The sequence below is a fragment of the Osmerus mordax genome, chromosome 19 (genome assembly GCF_038355195.1).
Source record: "Osmerus mordax isolate fOsmMor3 chromosome 19, fOsmMor3.pri, whole genome shotgun sequence".
NCBI lineage: Eukaryota > Metazoa > Chordata > Actinopteri > Osmeriformes > Osmeridae > Osmerus > Osmerus mordax.
Window position 1 is genome coordinate 10079940 of NC_090068.1, and position 21576 is coordinate 10101515.

The 21576-nt window shown below is 47.7% G+C and overlaps 3 protein-coding genes across 3 annotated transcripts; 1 reads left to right on the top strand and 2 right to left on the bottom strand.

Annotated features, from left to right (window-relative positions):
- Positions 1 to 1484: 1484 nt before the first annotated feature.
- sdf2 (stromal cell-derived factor 2) lies at positions 1485 to 3528 on the bottom strand. Its single transcript, XM_067256893.1, has 3 exons — positions 3333 to 3528; positions 3008 to 3204; positions 1485 to 2883 (listed from the first exon to the last, which is right to left on the bottom strand). The coding sequence occupies exons 1-3, from the start codon at positions 3505 to 3507 to the stop codon at positions 2581 to 2583; spliced, it is 675 nt and encodes a 224-aa protein (XP_067112994.1). The 5' UTR covers positions 3508 to 3528; the 3' UTR covers positions 1485 to 2580.
- A 350-nt stretch (positions 3529 to 3878) lies between these two features.
- Positions 3879 to 16782, top strand: supt6h (SPT6 homolog, histone chaperone and transcription elongation factor). The gene is made up of 38 exons (XM_067256892.1): positions 3879 to 3957; positions 4748 to 4863; positions 4982 to 5143; positions 5294 to 5367; positions 5493 to 5682; positions 5793 to 5874; positions 5986 to 6241; positions 6341 to 6442; positions 6535 to 6648; positions 6768 to 6857; positions 6979 to 7121; positions 7301 to 7449; positions 7576 to 7686; positions 7794 to 7923; positions 8174 to 8324; positions 8440 to 8594; positions 8693 to 8885; positions 9037 to 9176; positions 9283 to 9400; positions 9539 to 9615; positions 9710 to 9845; positions 9936 to 10073; positions 10180 to 10347; positions 10500 to 10627; positions 10791 to 10998; positions 11104 to 11251; positions 11362 to 11504; positions 11657 to 11797; positions 11923 to 12118; positions 12350 to 12495; positions 12598 to 12690; positions 12825 to 12938; positions 13087 to 13211; positions 13352 to 13464; positions 13588 to 13665; positions 13823 to 14016; positions 14196 to 14431; positions 14846 to 16782. The coding sequence occupies exons 2-38, from the start codon at positions 4758 to 4760 to the stop codon at positions 15030 to 15032; spliced, it is 5235 nt and encodes a 1744-aa protein (XP_067112993.1). The 5' UTR covers positions 3879 to 3957; positions 4748 to 4757; the 3' UTR covers positions 15033 to 16782.
- A 129-nt stretch (positions 16783 to 16911) lies between these two features.
- rab34b (RAB34, member RAS oncogene family b) lies at positions 16912 to 21335 on the bottom strand. The gene is made up of 11 exons (XM_067257111.1): positions 21221 to 21335; positions 20435 to 20573; positions 19899 to 19990; positions 19737 to 19802; positions 18931 to 19032; positions 18756 to 18820; positions 18564 to 18615; positions 18370 to 18451; positions 18192 to 18282; positions 17814 to 17921; positions 16912 to 17729 (listed from the first exon to the last, which is right to left on the bottom strand). Exons 2-11 carry the CDS (start codon positions 20489 to 20491, stop codon positions 17668 to 17670), a joined length of 777 nt encoding a protein of 258 aa, XP_067113212.1. The 5' UTR covers positions 20492 to 20573; positions 21221 to 21335; the 3' UTR covers positions 16912 to 17667.
- Positions 21336 to 21576: the final 241 nt, after the last annotated feature.

A 21576-nucleotide genomic window follows, 5' to 3' on the forward strand; every position in this document is an offset into this window, starting at 1 on the left:
CTCAAAGTAAGCATTAAGGTTATAGGCCTACGAAATAACCACAGACTAACTGTTGTTTGATAATTATTATAATCTTTGTTTTACTTAAATAAATGAGTACCGTAAATGTACTGTAACTAAAGCTGGGAACATTTATTATGTATTGAACCATCATCTTATGTTATATATTACAGTATGACAATATTATCCCCACCGAGTCAGCCTTCTACTTCCAGGACAGCCCCCGAGGTTAATGAATTATTCAAGCCTGTCAGTCTCTCTCTCTCCGTCAAGGTGCACAAGCGTATCCTCACCTCGGTAGGTGAGGTCATGGAGAGGAGCTTAGACATTGAAGTACCAGTGTCTACTTTTGTGCAATGCACATTGTCTTCATGTCTCCTCCCTCCTCAGCCAGGACTCAGAACACCACAGACATGGCCGATGTGACTGGACTGACCCTTAAGGTGGATGACACACGTTAACATATATTTTCAGTGCTTCATTTAAATCCACGAATGTGGAGTCCTTGTGGCTTCTGGGACCTGTGACCCTGTTAAGCCAGGTGCATATAGGTGGGGCACTGCACCTGTTATGCCAATCTGTGAGTAGAGGACTCCACTGGAGCGGTGAGGCCACTCGGTATTAACATCTGTCATTCTGTCTTAACATCTGTCACACTTGGTTACATTATTCAAAATGGTTTATTCCTCAAACATATGGACGGTGCAAAGGGAATGTGACAACATAAGAAAGGATATAAAAACAATATAACTATGCCGGCCATATGCTATATATACTGATTAACAGTGACAGAAGTAGAGCCCAACCGATATATCGGCAGGCTGATATTATCGGCCGATATTGGGCATGTTCCAAACTATGGCTATCGGCATTTATAATGTCCGATAAATATATATATATATAATTCTTTTTTTTATTTATTTTTATTATTATTATTTATTTTTTTCATTGTGTTTTTGTTCAAATGACTTTAAGTTTCATATCTTAAGTTTGTATTTTTATACATTTTATTTATCAGAAACTGCATTAACATATTATTTTAGTGAGGAACTAATAACAGGAGTCTGAGCAGTTAGGGAATCGGGCTATTAATCAGAAGGTTGCTGGTTCGATTCCCGGCCATGTCAAATGACATTGTGTCCTTGGGAAGGCACTTAACCCTACTTGCCTTGGGGAATGTCCCTGTACTTAGTCGCTCTGGATAAGAACTTCTGCTAAAAGTGACTAAATGTAAACTACAAATAACTACTGTTAGGCAAATCAGTTTGTTTTGTTACGCGTTTCTGGATTTTTAAAATATTTTTTTATATCGGCCGATATCGGAATATCGTATTTTTAAATCACCAAATATTTGTATCGGCCTTAAAAATCCTTTATCGGTCGGGCTCTAGACAGAAGACAAGCTTGATAATTGCCTCATATGAATGACATATGCCAGTAGTAAAAATGTCATTTTTTTATCAGGGCACAAGGACAGAACATGCTAGGATGCGCAAAACATATTTATTCTGAGGTATCAGTTACATTTTATACAAAGTGAAAACAGCATTGTTCCAAAACTTAAAACACTGCCCTCCCACCTGGGGCAAGAGACACCTACAGCCGCAGAGGAAGAGATTGCCATGACATAAGTCTGTCTGCGGTAATGAGGTGTCCATGTTAGCTGCCTGACAGCTGTGGCAGTGTGACAGATAATACTGCGATGTACACAGAAAACAGGCAGGCTTTTTGTCTCAGCTTATTCAATGGACAGAATGTCCTGTGTGTGTAATACTGAATCTGAATGTAATTATTACAGTTGATCAGTTTCTATGATCAAGTGCCCCTCAATTATTAAAACCATTGCTTGTTTATAATGCAAACCGCATGTCCTTACAATATAATAAAGGCACCAGTGTAACAATGCTGTTTTGCTACTAGTCTATTTGTCAGGATTACATGGGAACAGAGTTGGTACTAATTTCCCAAAACTAATGAGTCACAATCACAAAATCACACATACTGTCACAGTCCAATATATAAACTATCTCTACAATATGTCTGTTGTGGTGATATGAACATTCATATGGAGATAAGTTCAATACATTCCATTCTACTCTTCCCTTCTAAGACACTATAACTCAGTCATATGTACTGTAACAAACACTGTACAAATATCAGAACATAAGACATGGTAATATAGCACCCGTGACATCATATGTACTGTGTTTATAGGCTTGAATGGCCAGATCGGGTCATTTCCTGTTTCTTCTTCAGTCAGGGGGGGGGTACAGGGCGATCTGTCGCCCTGAGGTTGGGTTATGATTCAGTCTTTAGTGTATCAATCCTGTGTGTACCCAGGCATGGGTCTCGAGACAAATTATAACCATACCTCGATACACTTTGGCACTTGTGCGCAAATGTGTCCTCAAAAAAGAAAAAGGGAGGATGATGGAGAAGGAAAGGAAACAGAGCCAAAACAAAAGCAGGACAGAGAAAAGATGGATTTAAGCAGTTGAGAGAAAGAGAAAGAAAGAATACCGGAAGACAAGAAGCAGCATTAACTGGGTAGCGGAGGGGGGGTGGGGGAGGGGGTCAGGTTCAGAACTCTGTGTGTTGAGGATGGCTGTAGTCTCTGCTACCTAGCGGGCTCTCGCTAGGCTTCATGTAAATTCCTTCCATGGCCTTCCACAGGCTGTGCTGGCTGGAGCCTGCCATGGCATGTACCTCCCTCTGTCCGTGGATGGGTCGCCCATACTGCTCCCCTGTCACTGACAGCAGAGCCTCGGTAGCGGTGTGGAGGAAGCGGACGGCCTCTTCACGCTGCCACACGGAGCCCCCGCATTGGACCGTCCACTCGTCAAGGTTGTCCCCCTCGCCGTCCTCGCCAAACGCACTCACCTCCTTGAAGGAGAGAAAATAATAACGTGAGAGGGGGTGTGAATGAGAGAGTGCACGTTGTTGAGTTTGTGAAGTATGTGCTGTCAGCTGTGTTCATGTATTTATGCTACTGAAGCATAAAGCCGACCTGATTGGAGGAAAGTGGGGAGGTAAAGTAGTGGCTGTGAAGGTTCCTCCCTGTGTTAACATGTGTCAGGCGGATGGTCTGGCCACACTTGACAGGGGTCCCACGGTGGCACATGGCGCCAATAGTGCCACGCAAGCTCCAGTAACTATTACTATCCTCTACGGTGGTGACTCCTGTCACCGACTGCTGTCCACTACCTGACACAAAGAGGTTAGTTAGAGCACACACACAAAGGATACTAACATACACACACACACACACACACATAATAATAATAGTCCAAACACATTAAACGGGATCCGAGCTAAAATCAGGACTGACTCACCAGAACCGTAGCGCACGTCATGCGAGTGAAGTCTCACATTATGCTTTACATTCAATAGTTTCACGACTGAACCGCACGTCACAAAACTAAGTTCAGTACCAAATGAAAGCCCACATACACAATACAACAGTATAGAGATAAAAATAAAATGTGAGGGACCAGTACAGTTATCCATTACAGCTGAACGCTGCTGCTACACTGCTCACCGCAAATGTAATGAGTTTAGGCTACGTCACTGATGTGGCTACAGTATAAAATCAGATCAAGAATGGCGACAGCGCCACGAGCTGTGTGGAGTTATAATTTTAGATTAAACTGAGCGCTTATCACAATTTAATACACTTCGCCGTGGCTGTGTTCATTCCATGAGATTCCAGTGTGTTATAATAATTATTTAATCTCTAAAATAACTCTTTAGGTGTAAGTGAAACACTATTACAATGTGTCATCATGATTCTCCATCGATGACACATGGTAGAGTTCGATTTACACCGGAAGTTTCTAGCTGAACACCGGAATTGTCTTCGTCCATTTTCATTATTAAAAAGCTGCTAGTGAAGTTGTAGCAGAGATATCCCTAAATCTAAGGTTTAGGAGATTAAACAAATTATCGTCGCAAGGAGAAGTAAGTTCCAAGCGCAACGCGATTTCACCTTCTTGGCGATACGGCGCCAGCAATGACAAGAAAAACAAGGACGTGACTTGTTCACACCCAGACTAGCAAATTGGCTAACATGCCGTTGTTGGTAGCTAGCTAGCTAGCTAGCAAGAGACCCAACACTTGCGAAATTGAGGAGTGAGGCCTTGTTATTGTCTCCAGTCCCTACTATAGCTACACTAGTTATGCTCTCGATCAGGGGTACAATATGAGATAATGTTGTGAGGTAGTCATGTGCATCTATGTGCAGAGACTTCCATCATTACATGTTTCAACTACTTCGCTAGTACTGTATACGTTGTTTGCTATTAATAAAATCCTACACTTTGGCTAACTAGCTAAAGTTAGCAAACTAACGTTCACGCATTAGCTTGCTCTCGTGGAGTGTTGCTTTTTGCCCTTTTTTAAACGTTTACTTCTAATCTTTTCGTTTTTTTGTGAGATGCATTTATATAGATTTCCTAATCCAAGATAAATTGTTAGCTGGCTGTTTACGTAGATGGCCATACAGTACTGCATTGCATTTGGGAGTAGGCCTCCAATGTTCTTCAGTTTGATGAAATTGGAATCTTTACTCACTCACAAGTTAGCTCAATTGCTGGACGAGTGTTTGAATGTATTTGGTCTTTGGACAAACGGTGCTGTACAATGGATGAGTTAGGACATTGTGATTTCAGAAGGATTTCATAATGGAACCTTTTTAACACAAATCTCAGCTCAGTCTTTAACATCTACCTGTATCTGTTGTATTCCCCAGCCTTGCAGGTATGGCTGACTTCATCGAAAGCGAGGCTGAAGAATCAGCGGAGGAGGAGGAGTTTGAAGAGAAAGATCTTAAGCCCAAAAAAGCACAGAAGTTTTTGGAAGATGACGGTAAGATCATATGGATCTTTCTTGTCACTGCTGTGTGTTTACAAGCACGTGCGTTGACGTTTTGGCTGTGTGCTGGACTTGTGTGCTGGACTTACCCTGTCTTCCTCTCCCCCGTCAGAAGAGGAAGAGGAGGAGAACACAGAAGACCAGGATGAGCATGGGAACCTCAGAGGCCTGATTGACGATGATGTGGATGAGGAAGAGGAACACGCCGGGAGCGGTAGTGCCGGAGTGGCCAGTGACTCCGAGGAAGAAGTCAGACACAGACGCAAAAAACGCAGTAAGTTTAGGGATTCGAGGGTCTCGTATTCTTGTTAACAGGACAATGTCTGGTTTATGTGTTTGCTTGACATCTGGGTTGGCAGTTCATTTTCTGACACAAAGCATCATTTTGCTAGTGTGGACACAATCTGACAAATCTCTCTCCTAGATTATGATGATTACCTGGATGATGACGACCTTGACCTTATAGAGGAGAACTTGGGAGTTAAAGTGAAGAGAAGGGTAAGCAGTGTGGCAGTGCCAGTTAATTTAAAAGCTGTATTATATCCATGCACATCTTATGCTCTGGACAGCAGCGTTAAGCTTGTCTTAACTCGCCCTCCGCCCCCCCCCTCTGCCTTTCACAGAAGAAGAAGTATGACCGTGTGAGAACCATGGAGGATGATGAGGAAGAGGACGATGAGAAGGACATGATAGCTGATGAGATCTTCACTGGAGATGGTGATGGCGATGGAGAGCTGGAAGAGGGGGAGGCTGTGGACATACCTCTTCATCGTCAGATCGACGACGAGGAGGAGGGCGAAGACGAAGAGTCCGGTAAATCTACTAGAAATCCTGACTATGGATGTATTTTAAAATCTTGTTTAGCTTGTTACCATGTCTTTCCTGGCCAGTCCTTGTCCTTAAACAAGTTATTTTCCCTCCAGACATAGATGACTTCATCGTAGATGATGACGGTCAGCCTATTACCAAGAAGAGAGGCAAGAAGTTCTCCGGATACACAGACGCGTGAGTCATTTCAAGGCATTTTTCTACTGCTGCCATATTATAGAATAGGTAGGACATAACTCGATCCCTTACTTCCTATCTAAGTTCTCTCTCGTCCTCTTCGCTCCACAGAGCCCTACAGGAAGCCCAGGAGATATTTGGTGGGGACTTTGACCTTGCTGACTTTGACGCCGACACGTACGAGCAGGGTGAGGAAGAGGAGGAGGACCAGGACGAAGAGGGCTGGGACCGACCCAAGAAGCAGATCAAGAGGAGGGTGGGGAGGAAGAGCATCTTTGAGATCTACGAACCCAGCGAGCTGGAAAGCAGTCACATGACTGACCAGGATAACGAGATTCGCTCGACAGACATGCCAGAGAGGTTCCAGGTGTGTGTCTTTCTGTCTGTGTATTGTACAGCCAGAGTAAACTTTTTGTAGGCCGGCATCATTAACATTGGCTCCGTGTCTTTCCTGGTCGTTGTTCAGCTGCGTTCCATGCCAGTGAAGCCAGCAGAGGACGATGAGCTGGAGATGGAAGCAGAGTGGGTCTACAGACATGCCTTCTCCACCCTCACCATCTCCATGCAGGTACATCCTCTGACTCGCCCCGAGATCACGCTGCACGCTTCTCTCCATCTTCACTAGCCTCACCTGAGTCTCTGTTTTCATCCCATCGTCAGGAGAGCACAGACTACCTGGACAGAGGTACCACCACTAACTTCAGCAGGAAAGGGCCCAGTACTATTGCCAAGATTAAGGAAGCCCTCAACTTCATGAGGAACCAGCACTTTGAGGTACAGTATACCCCCCCCCATCCTGCTGACCAGTCACTGTCCTGGTCCTAAACAGTTAGTAACATACCCCTTTCGCTGCCCAGTCTCTCATCATATGCTATCCCCTGCGTGCCACCCAGGTTCCGTTTATAGCGTTCTACAGGAAGGAGTATGTGGAACCGGAGCTCAACATCAACGACCTGTGGAAGGTGTGGCAGTGGGACGAGAAGGTACGTGATGTGTCTTGAAAGCACACCTGCCCGTTCACTCAATAGACCGTAGACATCTAGACAAACACCCTCTCCTCTTTCGACTCTGTGTCCTGATCCCTCTTCCTCCGTCCGTCCCCAGTGGACCCAGCTGAAGACCAGGAAACAGAACCTGACCCGCCTCTTCCGCAGGATGCAGTCCTATCAGTTTGAGCAGATCTCTGCCGACCCAGACAAACCCCTGGCAGATGGCATCCGGGCTCTGGACACCGGCGACGTGGAGCGGTACGTGGGCGGGGGGGTCAATGTGGTCACGCAAGGGTCAACGTCATCCACGTTCAGAAGCAGGAAGGAGTGTTGACTGTCCCACTGACTGTTGTTTGATGCTCACTGGTCTTTTCGAAGGTCCCACAGACCAAGATGAGCCTGAAGTCTTTTTCTTTCCCCCCATCTCCTGGCTGTAGGCTGAAAGACGTCCAGTCCATCGATGAGCTGAGCGACGTGTACAACCACTTCCTGCTGTACTACGGGAGAGACATCCCCAAGATGCAGAATGCTCTCAAGGCCAGCAAAAAGAGGCTCAAGAAGATCAAGGAGATTTCCGAGGAAGATGGTATGGATCAGGACGGATGCATTCCTGTTTCTCTGAGAGAAATGACCGTACCTTGATGATTGTACTTAACTGTCCCTTTCGATGAGTTCATTTCGGTGGCATGTGGCTGCTTTCTTCCTCTTGCAGGTGAAGAGGTGGAGGTGGAGGTAGAGGAGGAGGTGGTAGGGCCCAAGGGCCCGGACCTGAAGCTGGCGTCTCGCAGGGACATGTACAGCATCTGCCAGAACGCCGGGCTCGGTAGGGACTCTCCTCCCTGGCATCAAGAGTCCCGTCAGTGCTGTCCACTTTCACTGCTCACACTCATCGCTCTCTGTGCTCCTCCCTTCCTCTCTGCCTCCCATCAGACGGCCTGGCCAAGAAGTTCGGTCTGACTCCGGAGCAGTTTGGAGAGAATCTCCGAGACAGCTACCAGCGCCACGAGACGGAGCAGTTCCCCGCGGAGCCAGGAGAGCTGGCCAAGGACTACGTCTGCAGGTAACCACAGAGGAAGGAGCCCTCCTGTACTGCCTCTCACTGCCCTGTTCACACACAATACAATACAGTAATGATAGTCTCTCCTTCATTAACCTTCACTCGAGTTACCTCTCTCTATGGCCTGCAACCTGTTTTCTGGCCTCTTCTACGCTGCTCGCTCTCTCACTCACACACCCTGTCACTCTCACACAAACACACACACTTTCTCACACTCCTCGGGGTTTAACACTGCCCCCTCTCCTGGCTGTAGTCAGTTCAGCACTCCTGAGGCGGTGCTGGAGGGGACCAGGTACATGGTGGCCATGCAGATCGCCAGGGAGCCTCTGGTCAGGCACGTCCTCCGACAGACCTTCCAGGAGAGGGCCAAGATCAACATCAAGCCCACCAAGAAGGGCAAGAAGGTACCGACCTCACCGCAGTACTGAACACACCCAGAAGCAGTCATGGCATCTAATGCCTCCCTGCCAGGTTACAGTCCTGTTCACCCTCCTCTACATCACTAACCCCTCTCAACAGGATGTGGATGAGGCCCACTTTGCCTACTCCTTCAAGTACCTGAAGAACAAAGCTGTGAAGGAGCTGAACGGGGATCAGTTCCTGAAGATGTGTCTGGCCGAGGAGGAGGGGCTGCTCACCATCGACATCTGCATCGACCTATTAGGGGTCAAAGGGTAAGAGGTATCTGGTTGATTCACCTTACTGGCCTCCCGGACACCGGTGTGTTTACAAGCTGTGGGTGTTGACCGTGGGTATGTCACACCTCCCTCAGGTATGGCGACCAGACCTACTTTGACGAGATCAAGCAGTTCTACTACAGGGACGAGTTCAGTCACCAGGTCCAGGAGTGGAACCGACAGAGAACCCTGGCCATAGAGAGAGCCCTCACCCAGTTCCTCTACCCACAGATGGCCAAGGAGCTCAAGAACAAGCTCGTGGCCGAGGCCAAGGAGAACATCGTCAAGGTAAACTTGACGTTCTCCACAGGAACACTCGACAGAGGGGGGGACGTCTTACTCTACAACCTCACTAGTTCCTCAGTGTGGGAGCCGATGTTGGAGTGTGTGTGGCCGTGGTGTTGTGTGGATTGTCACCCCTGTGGTGTGTCGTCTCCAGTCGTGTTGCAGGCGTCTGTATAACTGGCTGAAGGTGGCTCCCTACAGACCAGACCAGCAGGTGGAGGAGGATGATGACCTGATGGACGAGAGCCAGGGCAAAGGCATCAGAGTACTGGGAGTGGCCTTCTCCTCCAGCAGGTGTGTGTGTGTGTGTGTGTGTGTGTGTGCGCGCGCGCGTGTGTGGTTGTCTTCCACTAGCGAAGACAGTTCAGCCAAACTGAATTGTGTGGTTCTGTTGCCGTAGAGATGCGCCCGTGTTCTGCTCCCTGATCAACGGGGAGGGCGAGGTGGTGGACTTCCTTCGTCTCCCCTACTTCCTGAAGAGGAGGAACGCCTGGAAGGAGGACGAGAGGGAGAAGAAGGTATAGAGGGAGCTCACATTGATCCCTTCACACAACAATTAAGGAATAGTTACTTAGCCTTGCATTCATAGGGTGTCTGGATGTATGTGTGTTTTCACCTAAGGTCCTTTTGTCCTTTTTCCCCTTTCTTTTCCTCAGCTTCACGACATTGAAACCCTGAAGAAGTTTCTGACCAGTAAGAAGCCCCATGTGGTGGCTGTTGCCGGGGAGAATAGGTAAGCCCCGGTTTTCCCTTTCCTGTGGCTGGGGGGGGGGGGGAGCACCTTATGACAAGACCCCGTGACCTCATGTGACGTGGTTGGTGCACAGGGACGCTCACATGGTGATGGAGGACATCAAGAGGGCCGTCAGCGAGCTGGAGCAGGAGTCCTCTCTGCCCGCCGTGGGAGTGGAGCTGGTGGACAACGAGCTAGCCATGCTCTACATGAACAGCAAGAAGTCTGAGGTACACACTCACACAGTCAGTGTTGCTGATCCCTGCCTTGCCTCCATATCTAACATAACTCCTCTTCTCCCCACCCCCATCTCCTTCCAGGCGGACTTCAGGGACTACCCCCCTCTGCTGCGTCAGGCCGTGTCAGTGGCCAGGAAGATCCAGGACCCCCTGGTGGAGTACGCCCAGGTCTGCAGCTCCGACGAGGACATCCTCTGCCTCAAGCTGCACCCGCAGCAGGTAACACACATGCACACACACACACGACTCACATCCTACTGGGACTGTCCCTGCTCAGATGAAGTCATTCGAAACTCCCTAACATCCTTCCCCGTCCCCCCTGCAGGACCAGGTGGTGAAAGAGGACCTGCTGAGTGCTCTGTACTGTGAGTTCATCAACCGGGTCAACGAGGTGGGCGTGGACGTGAACAGGGCCATCTCCCACCCCTACACCCAGAGCCTGGTCCAGTTCATCTGTGGCCTCGGCATCAGGAAAGGATCCCACCTCCTCAAGGTCAGTGTGCTTGTGTTGTTGTTGTTGTTGTTGTTGTTAATTCAGACCAACCTTGACAGGGCTTTCTGGATTCTTCTTATGTCAGCATGTGTGTATGGAGAGTTAAAGGGTTCAAATAAAGGGTTCTAACGATCGTCATTCCCCCCCTCCAGATCCTGAAGCAGAACAACACTCGTCTGGAGAACAGGACCCAGCTAGTCACCATGTGTCACATGGGCCCCAAGGTCTTCATCAACTGTGCCGGCTTCATCAAGATAGACACGGCCTCGCTCGGGGACAGGTGCCTGACTTCCTTTCCTTTTCTGAAGCACCGCCTCTAGAACATGGCTGGGAATGAGGGGTGGCGTCTGTGGGAGTGAAACACTTGAGTTGCTCTTCCACTGAGACAGAGAGAGAGATTTTAGGTTCTAGCAGCATGTCCTCCTGCTTCCTGCCTCTTGCAGCACGGACTCCTACATCGAGGTCCTGGACGGCTCGCGCGTCCACCCCGAGACGTACGAGTGGGCTCGCAAGATGGCGGTGGACGCCCTGGAGTACGACGAGTCGGCGGAGGACGCCAACCCCGCCGGGGCCCTGGAGGAGATCCTGGAGAACCCGGAGCGCCTCAAAGACCTGGACCTGGACGCCTTCGCCGAGGAGCTGGAGAGACAGGTCGGCAGACAGCTGTGTGTGTGTGTGTGGTTGTTACATGCGCGTTTTTTCAGCGTTTCGTGTCCAGACTCTGACCTGTGCTGTTCCGCCTCCCCCGTCGCTCAGGGTTACGGTAACAAGGGCATCACGCTGTATGACATCCGGGCTGAGCTCAGCTGCAGGTATAAAGACCTGAGGGTTCCCTACAGACCCCCCAACACTGAGGAGGTCTTCAACCTGCTCACCAAAGAGACGCCTGAGACCTTTTACATAGGTAACACACACACACACACACACATCTTCCTTGTAAGCACACAGTTTCATCCCCCCTCTCTACACACCCAGCTCACTCATCACATTCCTGTTCCCTTTTAACCTTGCCAGGTAAGCTGATCACCAGCGTGGTGACGGGGATAGCTCACCGGCGCCCCCAGGGGGAGAGCTATGACCAGGCCATCCGTAATGACGCCACCGGCCTGTGGCAGTGCCCCTTCTGCCAGCAGGACAACTTCCCTGAACTCAGCGAGGTACAGTTTCTGACCCCCTGACCTTTCACCCCACCCTGATTGTCATGTCTATCCTGAACTAAATGAAAGTGTACTCCCAGCACACCTCACCCACACATCTTTGTATAGTTTAACGATTCAAGCAATCCTCCCTCCCTGTGTCTCCCTGCCAGGTGTGGAACCACTTTGACAGTGGCTCGTGTCCAGGGCAGGCTATTGGTGTGCGGGCCAGGATGGACAACGGGGTCCAGGGCTTCATCCCCACCAAGTTCCTCAGCGACAAGGTGGTCAAACACCCAGAAGAGAGGGTCAAGGTACCAGACACACACAATAGACCATAGTTGTATTTGAATTAAATCAGCCAATGGTTATATTAGAGGTGTTTGGCCTGTTTGACAGAAGTCAACCAATCATCCCTTTGTGTCTCCCTGTTCTGCAGGTGGGGATGACAGTGCACTGCCGCATCATGAAGATCGACATTGAGAAGTTCAACGTTGACCTGACCTGCCGCACGTCCGACCTCATGGACAAGAACAACGAGTGGAAGCTGCCTAAGGACACCTACTACGACTTTGACGCAGAGACGGAAGACGCCAAGCAGGAGGAGGAGCTCAAGAAGAAACAGCAGAGAACCAGTCAGTAAACAATACTGTACCAGTCAGTAAACAATATTGTACCAGACAGTAAACAATACTGAACCAGTCAGTAAACAATACTGAACCAGTCAGTATAGATGGAGGACTGATATTGTAGACAATAAAATAAAAATGCTGACTTACACCAGACATACATAGTTACATTTCATATCACCATTCTGTCCATTTAACTAGTATTTCTGTCTCCCCCCCCCCCCCCCCCCCCACCAGCCTACATCAAGCGTGTTATCGCCCACCCCTCCTTCCACAACATCAACTTCAGGCAGGCCGAGAAGATGATGGAGTCCATGGACCAGGGAGACGTGGTGATCCGACCCAGCAGCAAGGGAGAGAACCACCTCACCGTCACCTGGAAGGTCAGGCCCGTGGGCGCACAGACGGACGGACACACAGCAGGTTGACCTGGCAGACAGGCAGGCAGAGTGAACTGATCTGGATGTGGTGCTGTTGTTTGTCAGGTGGCTGATGGTATTTACCAGCACGTAGACGTGAGAGAGGAGGGAAAGGAGAACGCCTTCAGTCTGGGCCACACGCTCTGGATCAACACTGAGGTGAGGGAGTATGTGTGTGATCTGTGTGTCTGCAAAGTCTCTGTCCAAGCTTGTGTTTTATAGCAATATTATTGTTTTATGTTACGTGTCTGAAAGATGTCTCGGCTTTCTCTCCCCTGTCTCTGCCCGTTTAGGAGTTTGAAGATCTCGACGAGATCACGGCTCGTTACATCCAGCCAATGGCAGCGTTCGCTCGCGATCTCCTTGGACACAAATACTTCCACGAATGCTATGGAGGTGACAGGAAGGTAGGGAGAGACTGATGGTACCTCCGGAAGTATACTCAAAGTGCTGCTGACTCGAGTTTCTTGTTTTTCGAAATCTATCCTTAGTCTTTTGTTTTGTTTTCAGACAATTCACCCAATCACATTCTCTTCTTTTCTCTCTCATGACTAGAAAATGGAAGAGTTGCTGATCAGGTCAAAGAAAGAGAAGCCCACATTCATTCCCTACTTTGTGTCGGCCTGTAAAGATCTCCCAGGGAAGTTCATCCTGGGCTACCAGCCTCGTGGCAAACCCAGGTGAGCCGTCTCCTCTCCTGATTGGCTGGTGTCCCCCCCGATGATGACCGTATAAGGAGCTTGTCTGGTCACACAGGACCACCCACCTTGTGACCATAACGCTGAATCCTAACCCTGCTCCCTCTGCTCTGGCTCTTTAGGATAGAGTATGTGACCATCACCCCTGATGGCTTCCGGTACCGTTCTCAGGTGTTCCCCACGGTTAACGGACTCTTCCGCTGGTTCAAAGACCACTTCCAGGAGCCCATACCGGGTTTGTGACCACAGCTTATTGGCTGACTGTCTTACGAAGGAGAAATGCTGAAAGTTGCTGAGTTGTAGCAGTCCTTTGATGACTTTCTCTAACTCTTGACTGTGTTGTCGTCCTCTGTTTCAGGAGTCACCCCCAGCAGTGGCAGCAGAACACGAACACCTGCGTCTCACAACGCTACGCCAGCCAACATCAACATTGCCGGTCAGTCTCTCACACTTTGCATGGCTAGTCTTGTGGGGACTGAGAAGTCAGTTCTATTCAGAATATTGTTTTCCCTAATCTTAACCCAAAAACCACACACACACATTCTGTTATTGTCCTGTCCCCTGTATCTGATCTCTCTCTCTCCCTCCCTCAGACCTGACGCGAGCTGTCAACTCCCTGCCTCGCAACATGACCTCACAGATGTTTAGCGCCATCGCCGCGGTAACAGGCCAGGGCCAGAGCCAGAGCCAGAACCCCAACACCACGCCCGCCCAGTGGGGCTCCAGCCAATACGGTTACAGCGGCAGCACGGGGGCAGGGGGGGGTGGCAGCTCCTCGGCCTATCACGTGAGTGTTTCCTCAGGGAAGGGGGAGGGGCAAAATGCAAGGGTGTTCTATCAACATCAGAATCCAGACACCCACATTTCCACACACAACTGTATGCGCATTTTGTTTAAATGTCTTTAAATTACTTGGAGAATTTGAGTTATTTGTGCTGACTTAAAGAAACCTCTTCATCTTTGCAGGTGTTTGCCACGCCCCAGCAGCCCATGGCCACGCCCATGATGACCCCCAGCTTTGCGTACACGCCGAGCCAGCAGACCGTGGGCACTCCCCAGTACCCCGGCTCCACCCCTCAGTCCTCGCACGGACAGTCGCACTCTCACAGCCACGGCCACCACAGCAGTCACCACGGCCACTCGTCTGGCACGCCTTCCTCCTCCTCCTCCACCTCCAGAGGACGCACACCTCAGCAGCCCAAGTGAGTAGAGGCCCCAGGCCTCATCCAGCAGGGCTGGGCGCTACTGGTTTGTTAACGTGTTATAACAATGGCCATGGTACCAAATGTGTTAAGTGTCTAAACGTGTGTAGGAGAATGACCTGGTAGACGCTCTAAAGTAGCCTGTCGGTGTTGTACATTTACATTTAGTCATTTAGCAGACGCTCTTATCCAGAGCGACTTGCAGTAAGTACAGGGACATTCCCCCCCAGGCAAGTAGGCTGAAGTGCCTTGCCCAAGGACACAACGTCATTTTGCATGGCCGGGAATCGAACTGGCAACCTTCAGATTACTAGCCCGATTCCCTATCCGCTCAGCCACCTGATGCCCTTGTTGTAGAAACGTGAGCCGTCTTTGCCACTGCTCCGTTAACCCCCGTGTGTTGCCCCCCTGCAGGTCGGGCAGCAGCACCGCGGTGGACTGGGGCAAGATGGCCGAACAGTGGCTGCAGGACAAGGAGGCGGAGAGGAAGAAGAGGACCCCCAGGATGACCCCGCGGCCCTCGCCCAGCCCCATGATCGAGAGCACGCCCATGTCCATCGCCGGAGACGCCACCCCGCTGCTGGACGAGATGGACCGATAGGACAGGGAGGGGGGGCCGTCCTTCCACCCCACCCCCCCTTACCTCACCCTCATTTGAACCCCCCTCTCCACACCTCACCCACCCACCCTCATCTGCCCACCCCTGCCTCGCCTTGCCTCATTCGCCCTGCCGTTCAGCGGGTCCTTCAAACAGGATCCCCAATCATCCAGACCGCCTCTAGTGTTATAGCTACTGTGTATCTAGTATGGGCCCCCCAGCTACTCCACCACTCGTATCTGCCTCAACTCTCTGTGGTTTCTCTCTTCTCCGACTACATACTATTTTATATATAAATGGTGAGGAAACACTGTATGCCTCTCAGATTGTCCAGATAAAGACGAAACACTTGAAACAGCTGACAAATGCAGACAGGACATGGACCTACGGCGAGTGCTTGTATTTGTCAGACAGCCTCCCTTATTTCTTTTAAGGATTCAATGGGGGCTAGGCTATACTTCTCGTTCTTTTTACTTTTTCGTTTTTTTTAAGAAAAAAAAATTAAATTAGGAGATGCTATTGAAAGCGTCTGATTGGTTGATGAGTTGTTTTCCCCAGGGTTCTTTGGCACTCGACATCTCTCTCTTCACAGACCCCGTATCCATTGCCCCCTTGTGATTGGAGGTGTTGTTGAGAAAAGTTGCCAACAAGTGCTTTGACTAACCAATCAGGAAGCTGTCTGCATTTTTGTATTGCATCAAAACAAATAAAGACACTGTTTTCAGTATGAACCCTAAGCCTACACTTCTCACATGTCTGTAAAACCAACACACACCTCAGGCTCTCTGACTGTAGACTGGCTTCACAAGTCTATAATGTTGAGAATGTGCTGTTGTAAATAAAGGGCTTCTTCATTCTCAAGAATTAGGGGAGTATTACTTGAAAGTTGAAACAGTGATTTGTTGGACTTCTTTGCAAAATACTTAAGAGAAGGTAGAAGATTCCTATGTTCATTTTTATCTTTGCAATTAAACTTCTAGTTGGCGTTTTCCAAGTTAATGTATTTTGCGGTGTCCGTATTTCTTCTTTATTTCTTTAGTAGTTTATCAAACCATAACTGTTGTGATTTTTCAAATTTGCTGAAGGTAGTTTTTATCTTGTCTGTCATTTGTGTTTCTTTAGTACCTTAAAACGTTTGCATTTTATCTGCATTACCTGGTTCCCAGCAGCATTCTTGGTCAGTGTTTCAGCTCATGGTAGCTTGGATGTGTGCCAGTGGAGTGCTCTATTTTGCTGTCCCAAAGGTCCACCCCATCCATGCTAACCCAGGTCACTAAATGAGCAAGCTCAGGTTTGAATGAGGTGCTACAGATAATGTTGCCATCTATTATTTTTAAGGTCAGATCTGAGCAGGATAGGGAGGGCTAACTCTGGATATGTTGTGTTGGTGGATGGTCTTGGATCTCACCTACTTGTATGTGTTGCCTGTTGTGCATGACATCGCCAATGTGTTGGATTATGATAAATTTGCCTGTATACAGCTGTTTAATTCAGAGCGCTGGGAAACGAGAGGCTGCTGCGATATGAAATTGCAAAGAAAATTCATTGGTTTCAGTCAGGCACGAAATTGAATCGATTTAAATACTCAGATTGTATTTCTAACTGTGACACTACTGTGCAATTTCAATAAGCAGCCCCTGGTGTTGTCGTTTAAGAGATCATGGATGTGAAATTATGTCTTGCATTACACTGCTGTTAACCCTTTCTACCATATATGTGATCCCTTTAAAATAAAAGTTCATTTTGAAGCCTCCTGCGTTCTCTGGGGTTGTTTGTCTGTTTACGACATGTCATAGGAGAACGGAGAAGTGTTGAATATACTGAATCAGTATGATCCTCTGAGTGAAATAACTGATTTAACATGACATTTATTCATGCTGCCATAACAAACTGCAAAAACATTCTACAGAACACACCACTGTAGTAGGCCTGTTCCAGTGTTTCGCATAATGTGATTGGACTCGGATATAAATAAAACATTCTCCTCGTCTCTGCGAACAATCCCTCCATTTTGGGAGCATGAGAGACAAGTGTTTCTGGAGACGAGCTGTGTTGAGTGGGGTCATGGGAACAGGCGTACGCATCCCATTAGCAGCTCAGACACATGACGGCTTGAGGAGACTGAGGAAAATAACCCAGCAAACAAAAAAAAAAGGCCATTAGGTCTGCTGATGTCTCATTCTCCAGTGAAACAACATATCTTCAGAGAGGCACATGATTCGAGACAATAACATGGGATCTCGCTGTGCGCCATGTCTGATGCACTCACCAGCGAGGACAGAGTGAGTCTAAGACTGGTTGTTAGCAATGGTAGCTATCATCTTCACTTTCAGTTGTATCTGGAGAACAGGCCTGTTGTTGACAGCGTTGACCTCAGCCCAGGGTCTTGTGATTGCTGAGGCTACCAGGCATGGCTCCACGGTTGGATTCTTCTGATGATCCCTTTGAGTTCTAATTGTTTCCTGCTACTCTACAATGATCTACAATAATAGTCCATTGGTGCCAATGGTTCCGGAACTCTTTTCCGACAGATTGTGGATTCCAGAATTTGGTTTGGTTTGTCCCATTTAGCTTCGCTTAAATGTACCGAAACAACTCTGTATAAATGTCCAGCGCCTTGTTGGTATTCTCCGCCCTATCAGCAGCAGTTTGCTTTTTTCTTGGTCGGTTTGTGCTGCTCCTCCGTGCTGTCAGTGATCCCTAAAGGAACACAGACGAGGATGGGGAATGATATTAGGGTGACACTTCTCTGAAAAGAATCCTTCCGACTTTGGCAGGACTTACTGATGATGTCACCGATCTGCCTGCACCCGCTCCTCTCCAGCTCTGCCAGCACATTGGCCTCGAAGGTCAGAGACGCGACCCGGAAGAAAAAGTCCTTGACGCCATCACCTGGGAAGCAGGAAGGAGAAGAGGGCATAAAAGTATGTGTGTGCATATGGGAGTCAGATGGCTGAGCGGTGAGGGAGTCGGGCTAGTAATCTGAAGGTTGCCAGTTCGATTCCCAGCCGTGCAAAAAGACGTTGTGTTCTTGGGCAAGGTACTTCACCCTACTTGCTTCAGGGGGAATGTCACTGTACTTACTGTAAGTCGCTCTGGATAAGAGCGTCTGCTAAATGACTAAATGTAAATATGTCAACCTTCTGTAATTAGTCATCTTACCTGATTTAGCAGACACTGCCCAGTACTCTGCTTTGATCTCTTCAGACAGTCGGATGGCCTCCTGCTCCATATATTCCAGCTGGTCAGGAGACTGAGAGAAAGATACATTTGGATTCGAAGTGAATGATTACAATTTCGGTTGCGTCTATACGTGGGTTGTTTTTCATGGGTAACTCACACTGAGGTCCTTCTTGGTTCCAACCAGAAACAAGAGCACACTTGAGGGGTCGTTCTCCTTCATAGCATCTTCCAGCCACTGCCTGAACAGAAACCCACAGCAGCATACCCACACCCAACATTACCTTATTACAAACTGGATTATGGCGGAAAATTATCCAAGTGAATGAACCAGCCTGTGCTGGTTTCTCATACCTGGCATGTATCAGAGATCCCACACTGCTCAAATCAAATACCACGATGATGGCTGAAGAAACAGACAGAAACAGACACATAAATACTGAGGCATTCTCACAGGCATTCTCTCTCTCATGTGCTTGTAGTGTGTGTGTGTGTGTGTGTGTGTGTGTGTGTGTGTGTGTGTGTGTGTGTGTGTGTGTGTGTTACCCTGTGCTCCTCTGTAATATGTGGAAGCAATACACTTGAACCTCTCCTGTCCAGCTGTGTCCCATCTAAAAGACAGAGAGACAGTCAGAGGGAGAGATGTTATCCACTACCAAAGCCATTCATATGAAAAGTGTATGCTTGTGTGTGTGTTTGCCAATGTTAAAAGTACACTCACAGCTGTAAACTGAAAGGTACACCCAGCACTTCGAATCGCTCCATCTCAAAATCCACCCCAATAGTAGCCTTGTAATTCTTATCAAACATGTCCTTACAGAACCTAAAGTTCAGTTAAAGAGAGAGAAAATGAATTGGAGGAGAGATAATCCGCTTAATAACCTTTCAACACACTGAAATACCAAACCTAACAGAAGGCTTCCTTATTGAACTGACAGAGGACGTAAAGCAAGCCCTCAAGTCAGTCAAACAATTAGCCTTTGTAAATGAAAATGTGATTAGCTGGTGACTGCATTCTGACAATAATTCCTGGAAGCCACAACACGGGGTCAACAGGTATGAACAGAAGGATCAAATCAATGGTTCAGAAAGTAAACGTGCTGAAGCCTTAGTCTGAGTAAGCAGCTGTTGTGGGTGTGTGGACTAACTAGGGTATCATGGCAACAACAAAATAACAGGAGGTAGTCAGCAGTCTATAGAATTGATGATATAACCTACTAAAGGATATGAGTGTTGCACAATGAGCCAACACTTTGTTATAAGGATTTAGGGAGTCAGGTGGCTGAGCGGTTAAGGAATCGGGCTAGTAATTCGAAGGTCGCTGGTTCAATTCCGGGCTGTGCCAAATGACGTTGTGTCCTTGGGCAAGGCACTTCACCCTACTTGCCTCGGGGGAATGTCCCTGTACTTTCTGTAAGTCGCTCTGGATAAGAGCGTCTGCTAAATGTAAAATGTAAATGTAATTTAAACTGTACATGCATCTTACTGGTTCGTTCAGTGAAAGAGTTTCACTGCACATGCTCTTACCTGCTGATCAGACAGGTCTTCCCCACAGCCACATCCCCCACAACAATCACCTTAGCAATGTTAAACCTATAAAACACCAACAGGTGTATGGAACACGGATGATTGAAATGTGTGTGTGTATACAGGAGAGATCTGGAGGGAGAGGTCTGCTTGTTGTCTCACCCCACTGGGCCAGTCTTCTGTCCGTGGCAGGCAGACGTCACCTGTGTGTGGAAGCTTTCTTTGGTGTGCAGGGCTGCATTTGGAGTGAAACACTGCAGAGAAAGCAGAGAGAGAGAGATAGAGATATAGAGGTAGAGAAAGAGAGATAGAGGTAGAGAGAGGTAGAGGTAGAGGTAGAGGTAGAGGTAGAGGTAGAGGTAGAGAGAGAGAGAGAGAGAGAGAGAGAGAGAGAGAGAGAGAGAGAGAGAGAGAGAGAGAGAGAGAGAGAGAGAGAGAGAGAGAGAGAGAGAGAGAGCAAAAGAAAGAAACTTGTGTTCTAACGCAAACTGGGGCTTCCTTGTTGGAGCTGCCATTCCGCATGAGTTAAGGCAAGAGCGGAGCTAAGAATATTATCTGGGTGAAAAAGACGAGTCAACCTTAAATACCCAACTTCATCGTCTCAATCTCAGCCGCCAGAGACCCAACAGTCAGTCCTTGTGCTGATCATATACAGTACATGATTCAATTCAGATTGGTTGGAGGTGAGTGTGTGTTACCTGGGGAAGCTGAGCTATGATCCGGTCTTTTTTCACGGGTGGTAACATATTTATCATGGGAATGTTGGAGCAGATATAACACGCACAAACACAGAGACAGACATTAACCTACACCAACTGATCTCTCCACATAAAGCACCTGAAATGAAAAACACAGACAAATAGAAATAGTAACTGGATTTCTTTTTATCATCCAATGTTTGCATTGTGGATCTCCATGGTGATGCCAGCGGTCTCAATAGCAAGAATAAACAAATACTGATATGCGGAGCAGTACGTGTTTGCTCCTCCATCTGCTTTGCTTGTCTGAGAATATATTATAGTCTCTTTGGTAACCAAGTTTTACCCTTTCGCCTGGTTACTATGGGAACAGTAAATATGTTTACAACCTTGTTTGTTCTCCTTTCAAACCTTGTCTAAAAGGGTGTAATTATCTTTTGTCACGACCGGTAGAATATGGAAATATGATGGATCTGGGCATTGACTGTAGCATAGAATGTCTAAAGGCGACACAAATCCATAACTGGTTTTATTCATAAACATGGTAGATATGTCAACCGTAGGCCTATATATTACAAAGCAAATTTTTTGTCATTGAAAATAGTTTTAAATATTAGAAGGAATTTTAGAAAAGTTAAGTTGAGTTAAAAGAGATCTTAGATTGTCCACTAAATCATCATAACTGAATGGACACCAGGGCTTAAGACTGGTTTACAGAAAACCCAGTTTGAGCTACTGGGTTTAAACAATCTTATACAGTTATAATTATTTAGGTCCATAGCTTACCTTGCAGTGAATACAAGAAACGTTTCTCCTGGCAACTCGCTCTCCACAGCAACACTGCGAACACCTCATTCATTCGACTACATCACGAACATGCTTCCTAGTAAACAGATGACTCCGATTATGTTGCGGGTCAACAGCTCAACCCATCTTTTATACCAGCAGAAAAAGTGGGCTGAATTGGTCCTTTGAAGTGAACATCCTTGATTTTTTGCCGTAGGCATACTTTCTTATGCTGTATTGTCTGTATGTCGCTGTGGATAACATATGCGAGATTAATTCAATTTAAATACAATGTGAGCACTGTGGAAACGCACTAGAGTTTGGAAAAAAACACAATCGACATACCGGTAGGCTAT

Bases quoted from the DNA above. Each gene is read 5' to 3' on its own strand.
- sdf2 (XM_067256893.1), bottom strand. From the start codon at position 3,507: ATGGATAACTGTACTGGTCCCTCACATTTTATTTTTATCTCTATACTG. The intron at 3,205-3,332 runs GTGAGTCAGTCC...TCTTTGTGTCAG, and splicing joins TGACGTGCGCTACGGTTCTG to GTAGTGGACAGCAGTCGGTG. The intron at 2,884-3,007 runs GTCGGCTTTATG...CTCTCCTTCAAG, and splicing joins CCCCACTTTCCTCCAATCAG to GAGGTGAGTGCGTTTGGCGA.
- rab34b (XM_067257111.1), bottom strand. From the start codon at position 20,491: ATGATAAATATGTTACCACCCGTGAAAAAAGACCGGATCATAGCTCAG. The intron at 18,452-18,563 runs GTATGAGAAACC...GTTTCTGTTCAG, and splicing joins GGATCTCTGATACATGCCAG to GCAGTGGCTGGAAGATGCTA. The intron at 18,283-18,369 runs GTGAGTTACCCA...TCTTTCTCTCAG, and splicing joins GAACCAAGAAGGACCTCAGT to TCTCCTGACCAGCTGGAATA.
- supt6h (XM_067256892.1), top strand. From the start codon at position 4,758: ATGGCTGACTTCATCGAAAGCGAGGCTGAAGAATCAGCGGAGGAGGAG. The intron at 4,864-4,981 runs GTAAGATCATAT...CTCCCCCGTCAG, and splicing joins GAAGTTTTTGGAAGATGACG to AAGAGGAAGAGGAGGAGAAC. The intron at 6,443-6,534 runs GTACATCCTCTG...TCCCATCGTCAG, and splicing joins CCCTCACCATCTCCATGCAG to GAGAGCACAGACTACCTGGA.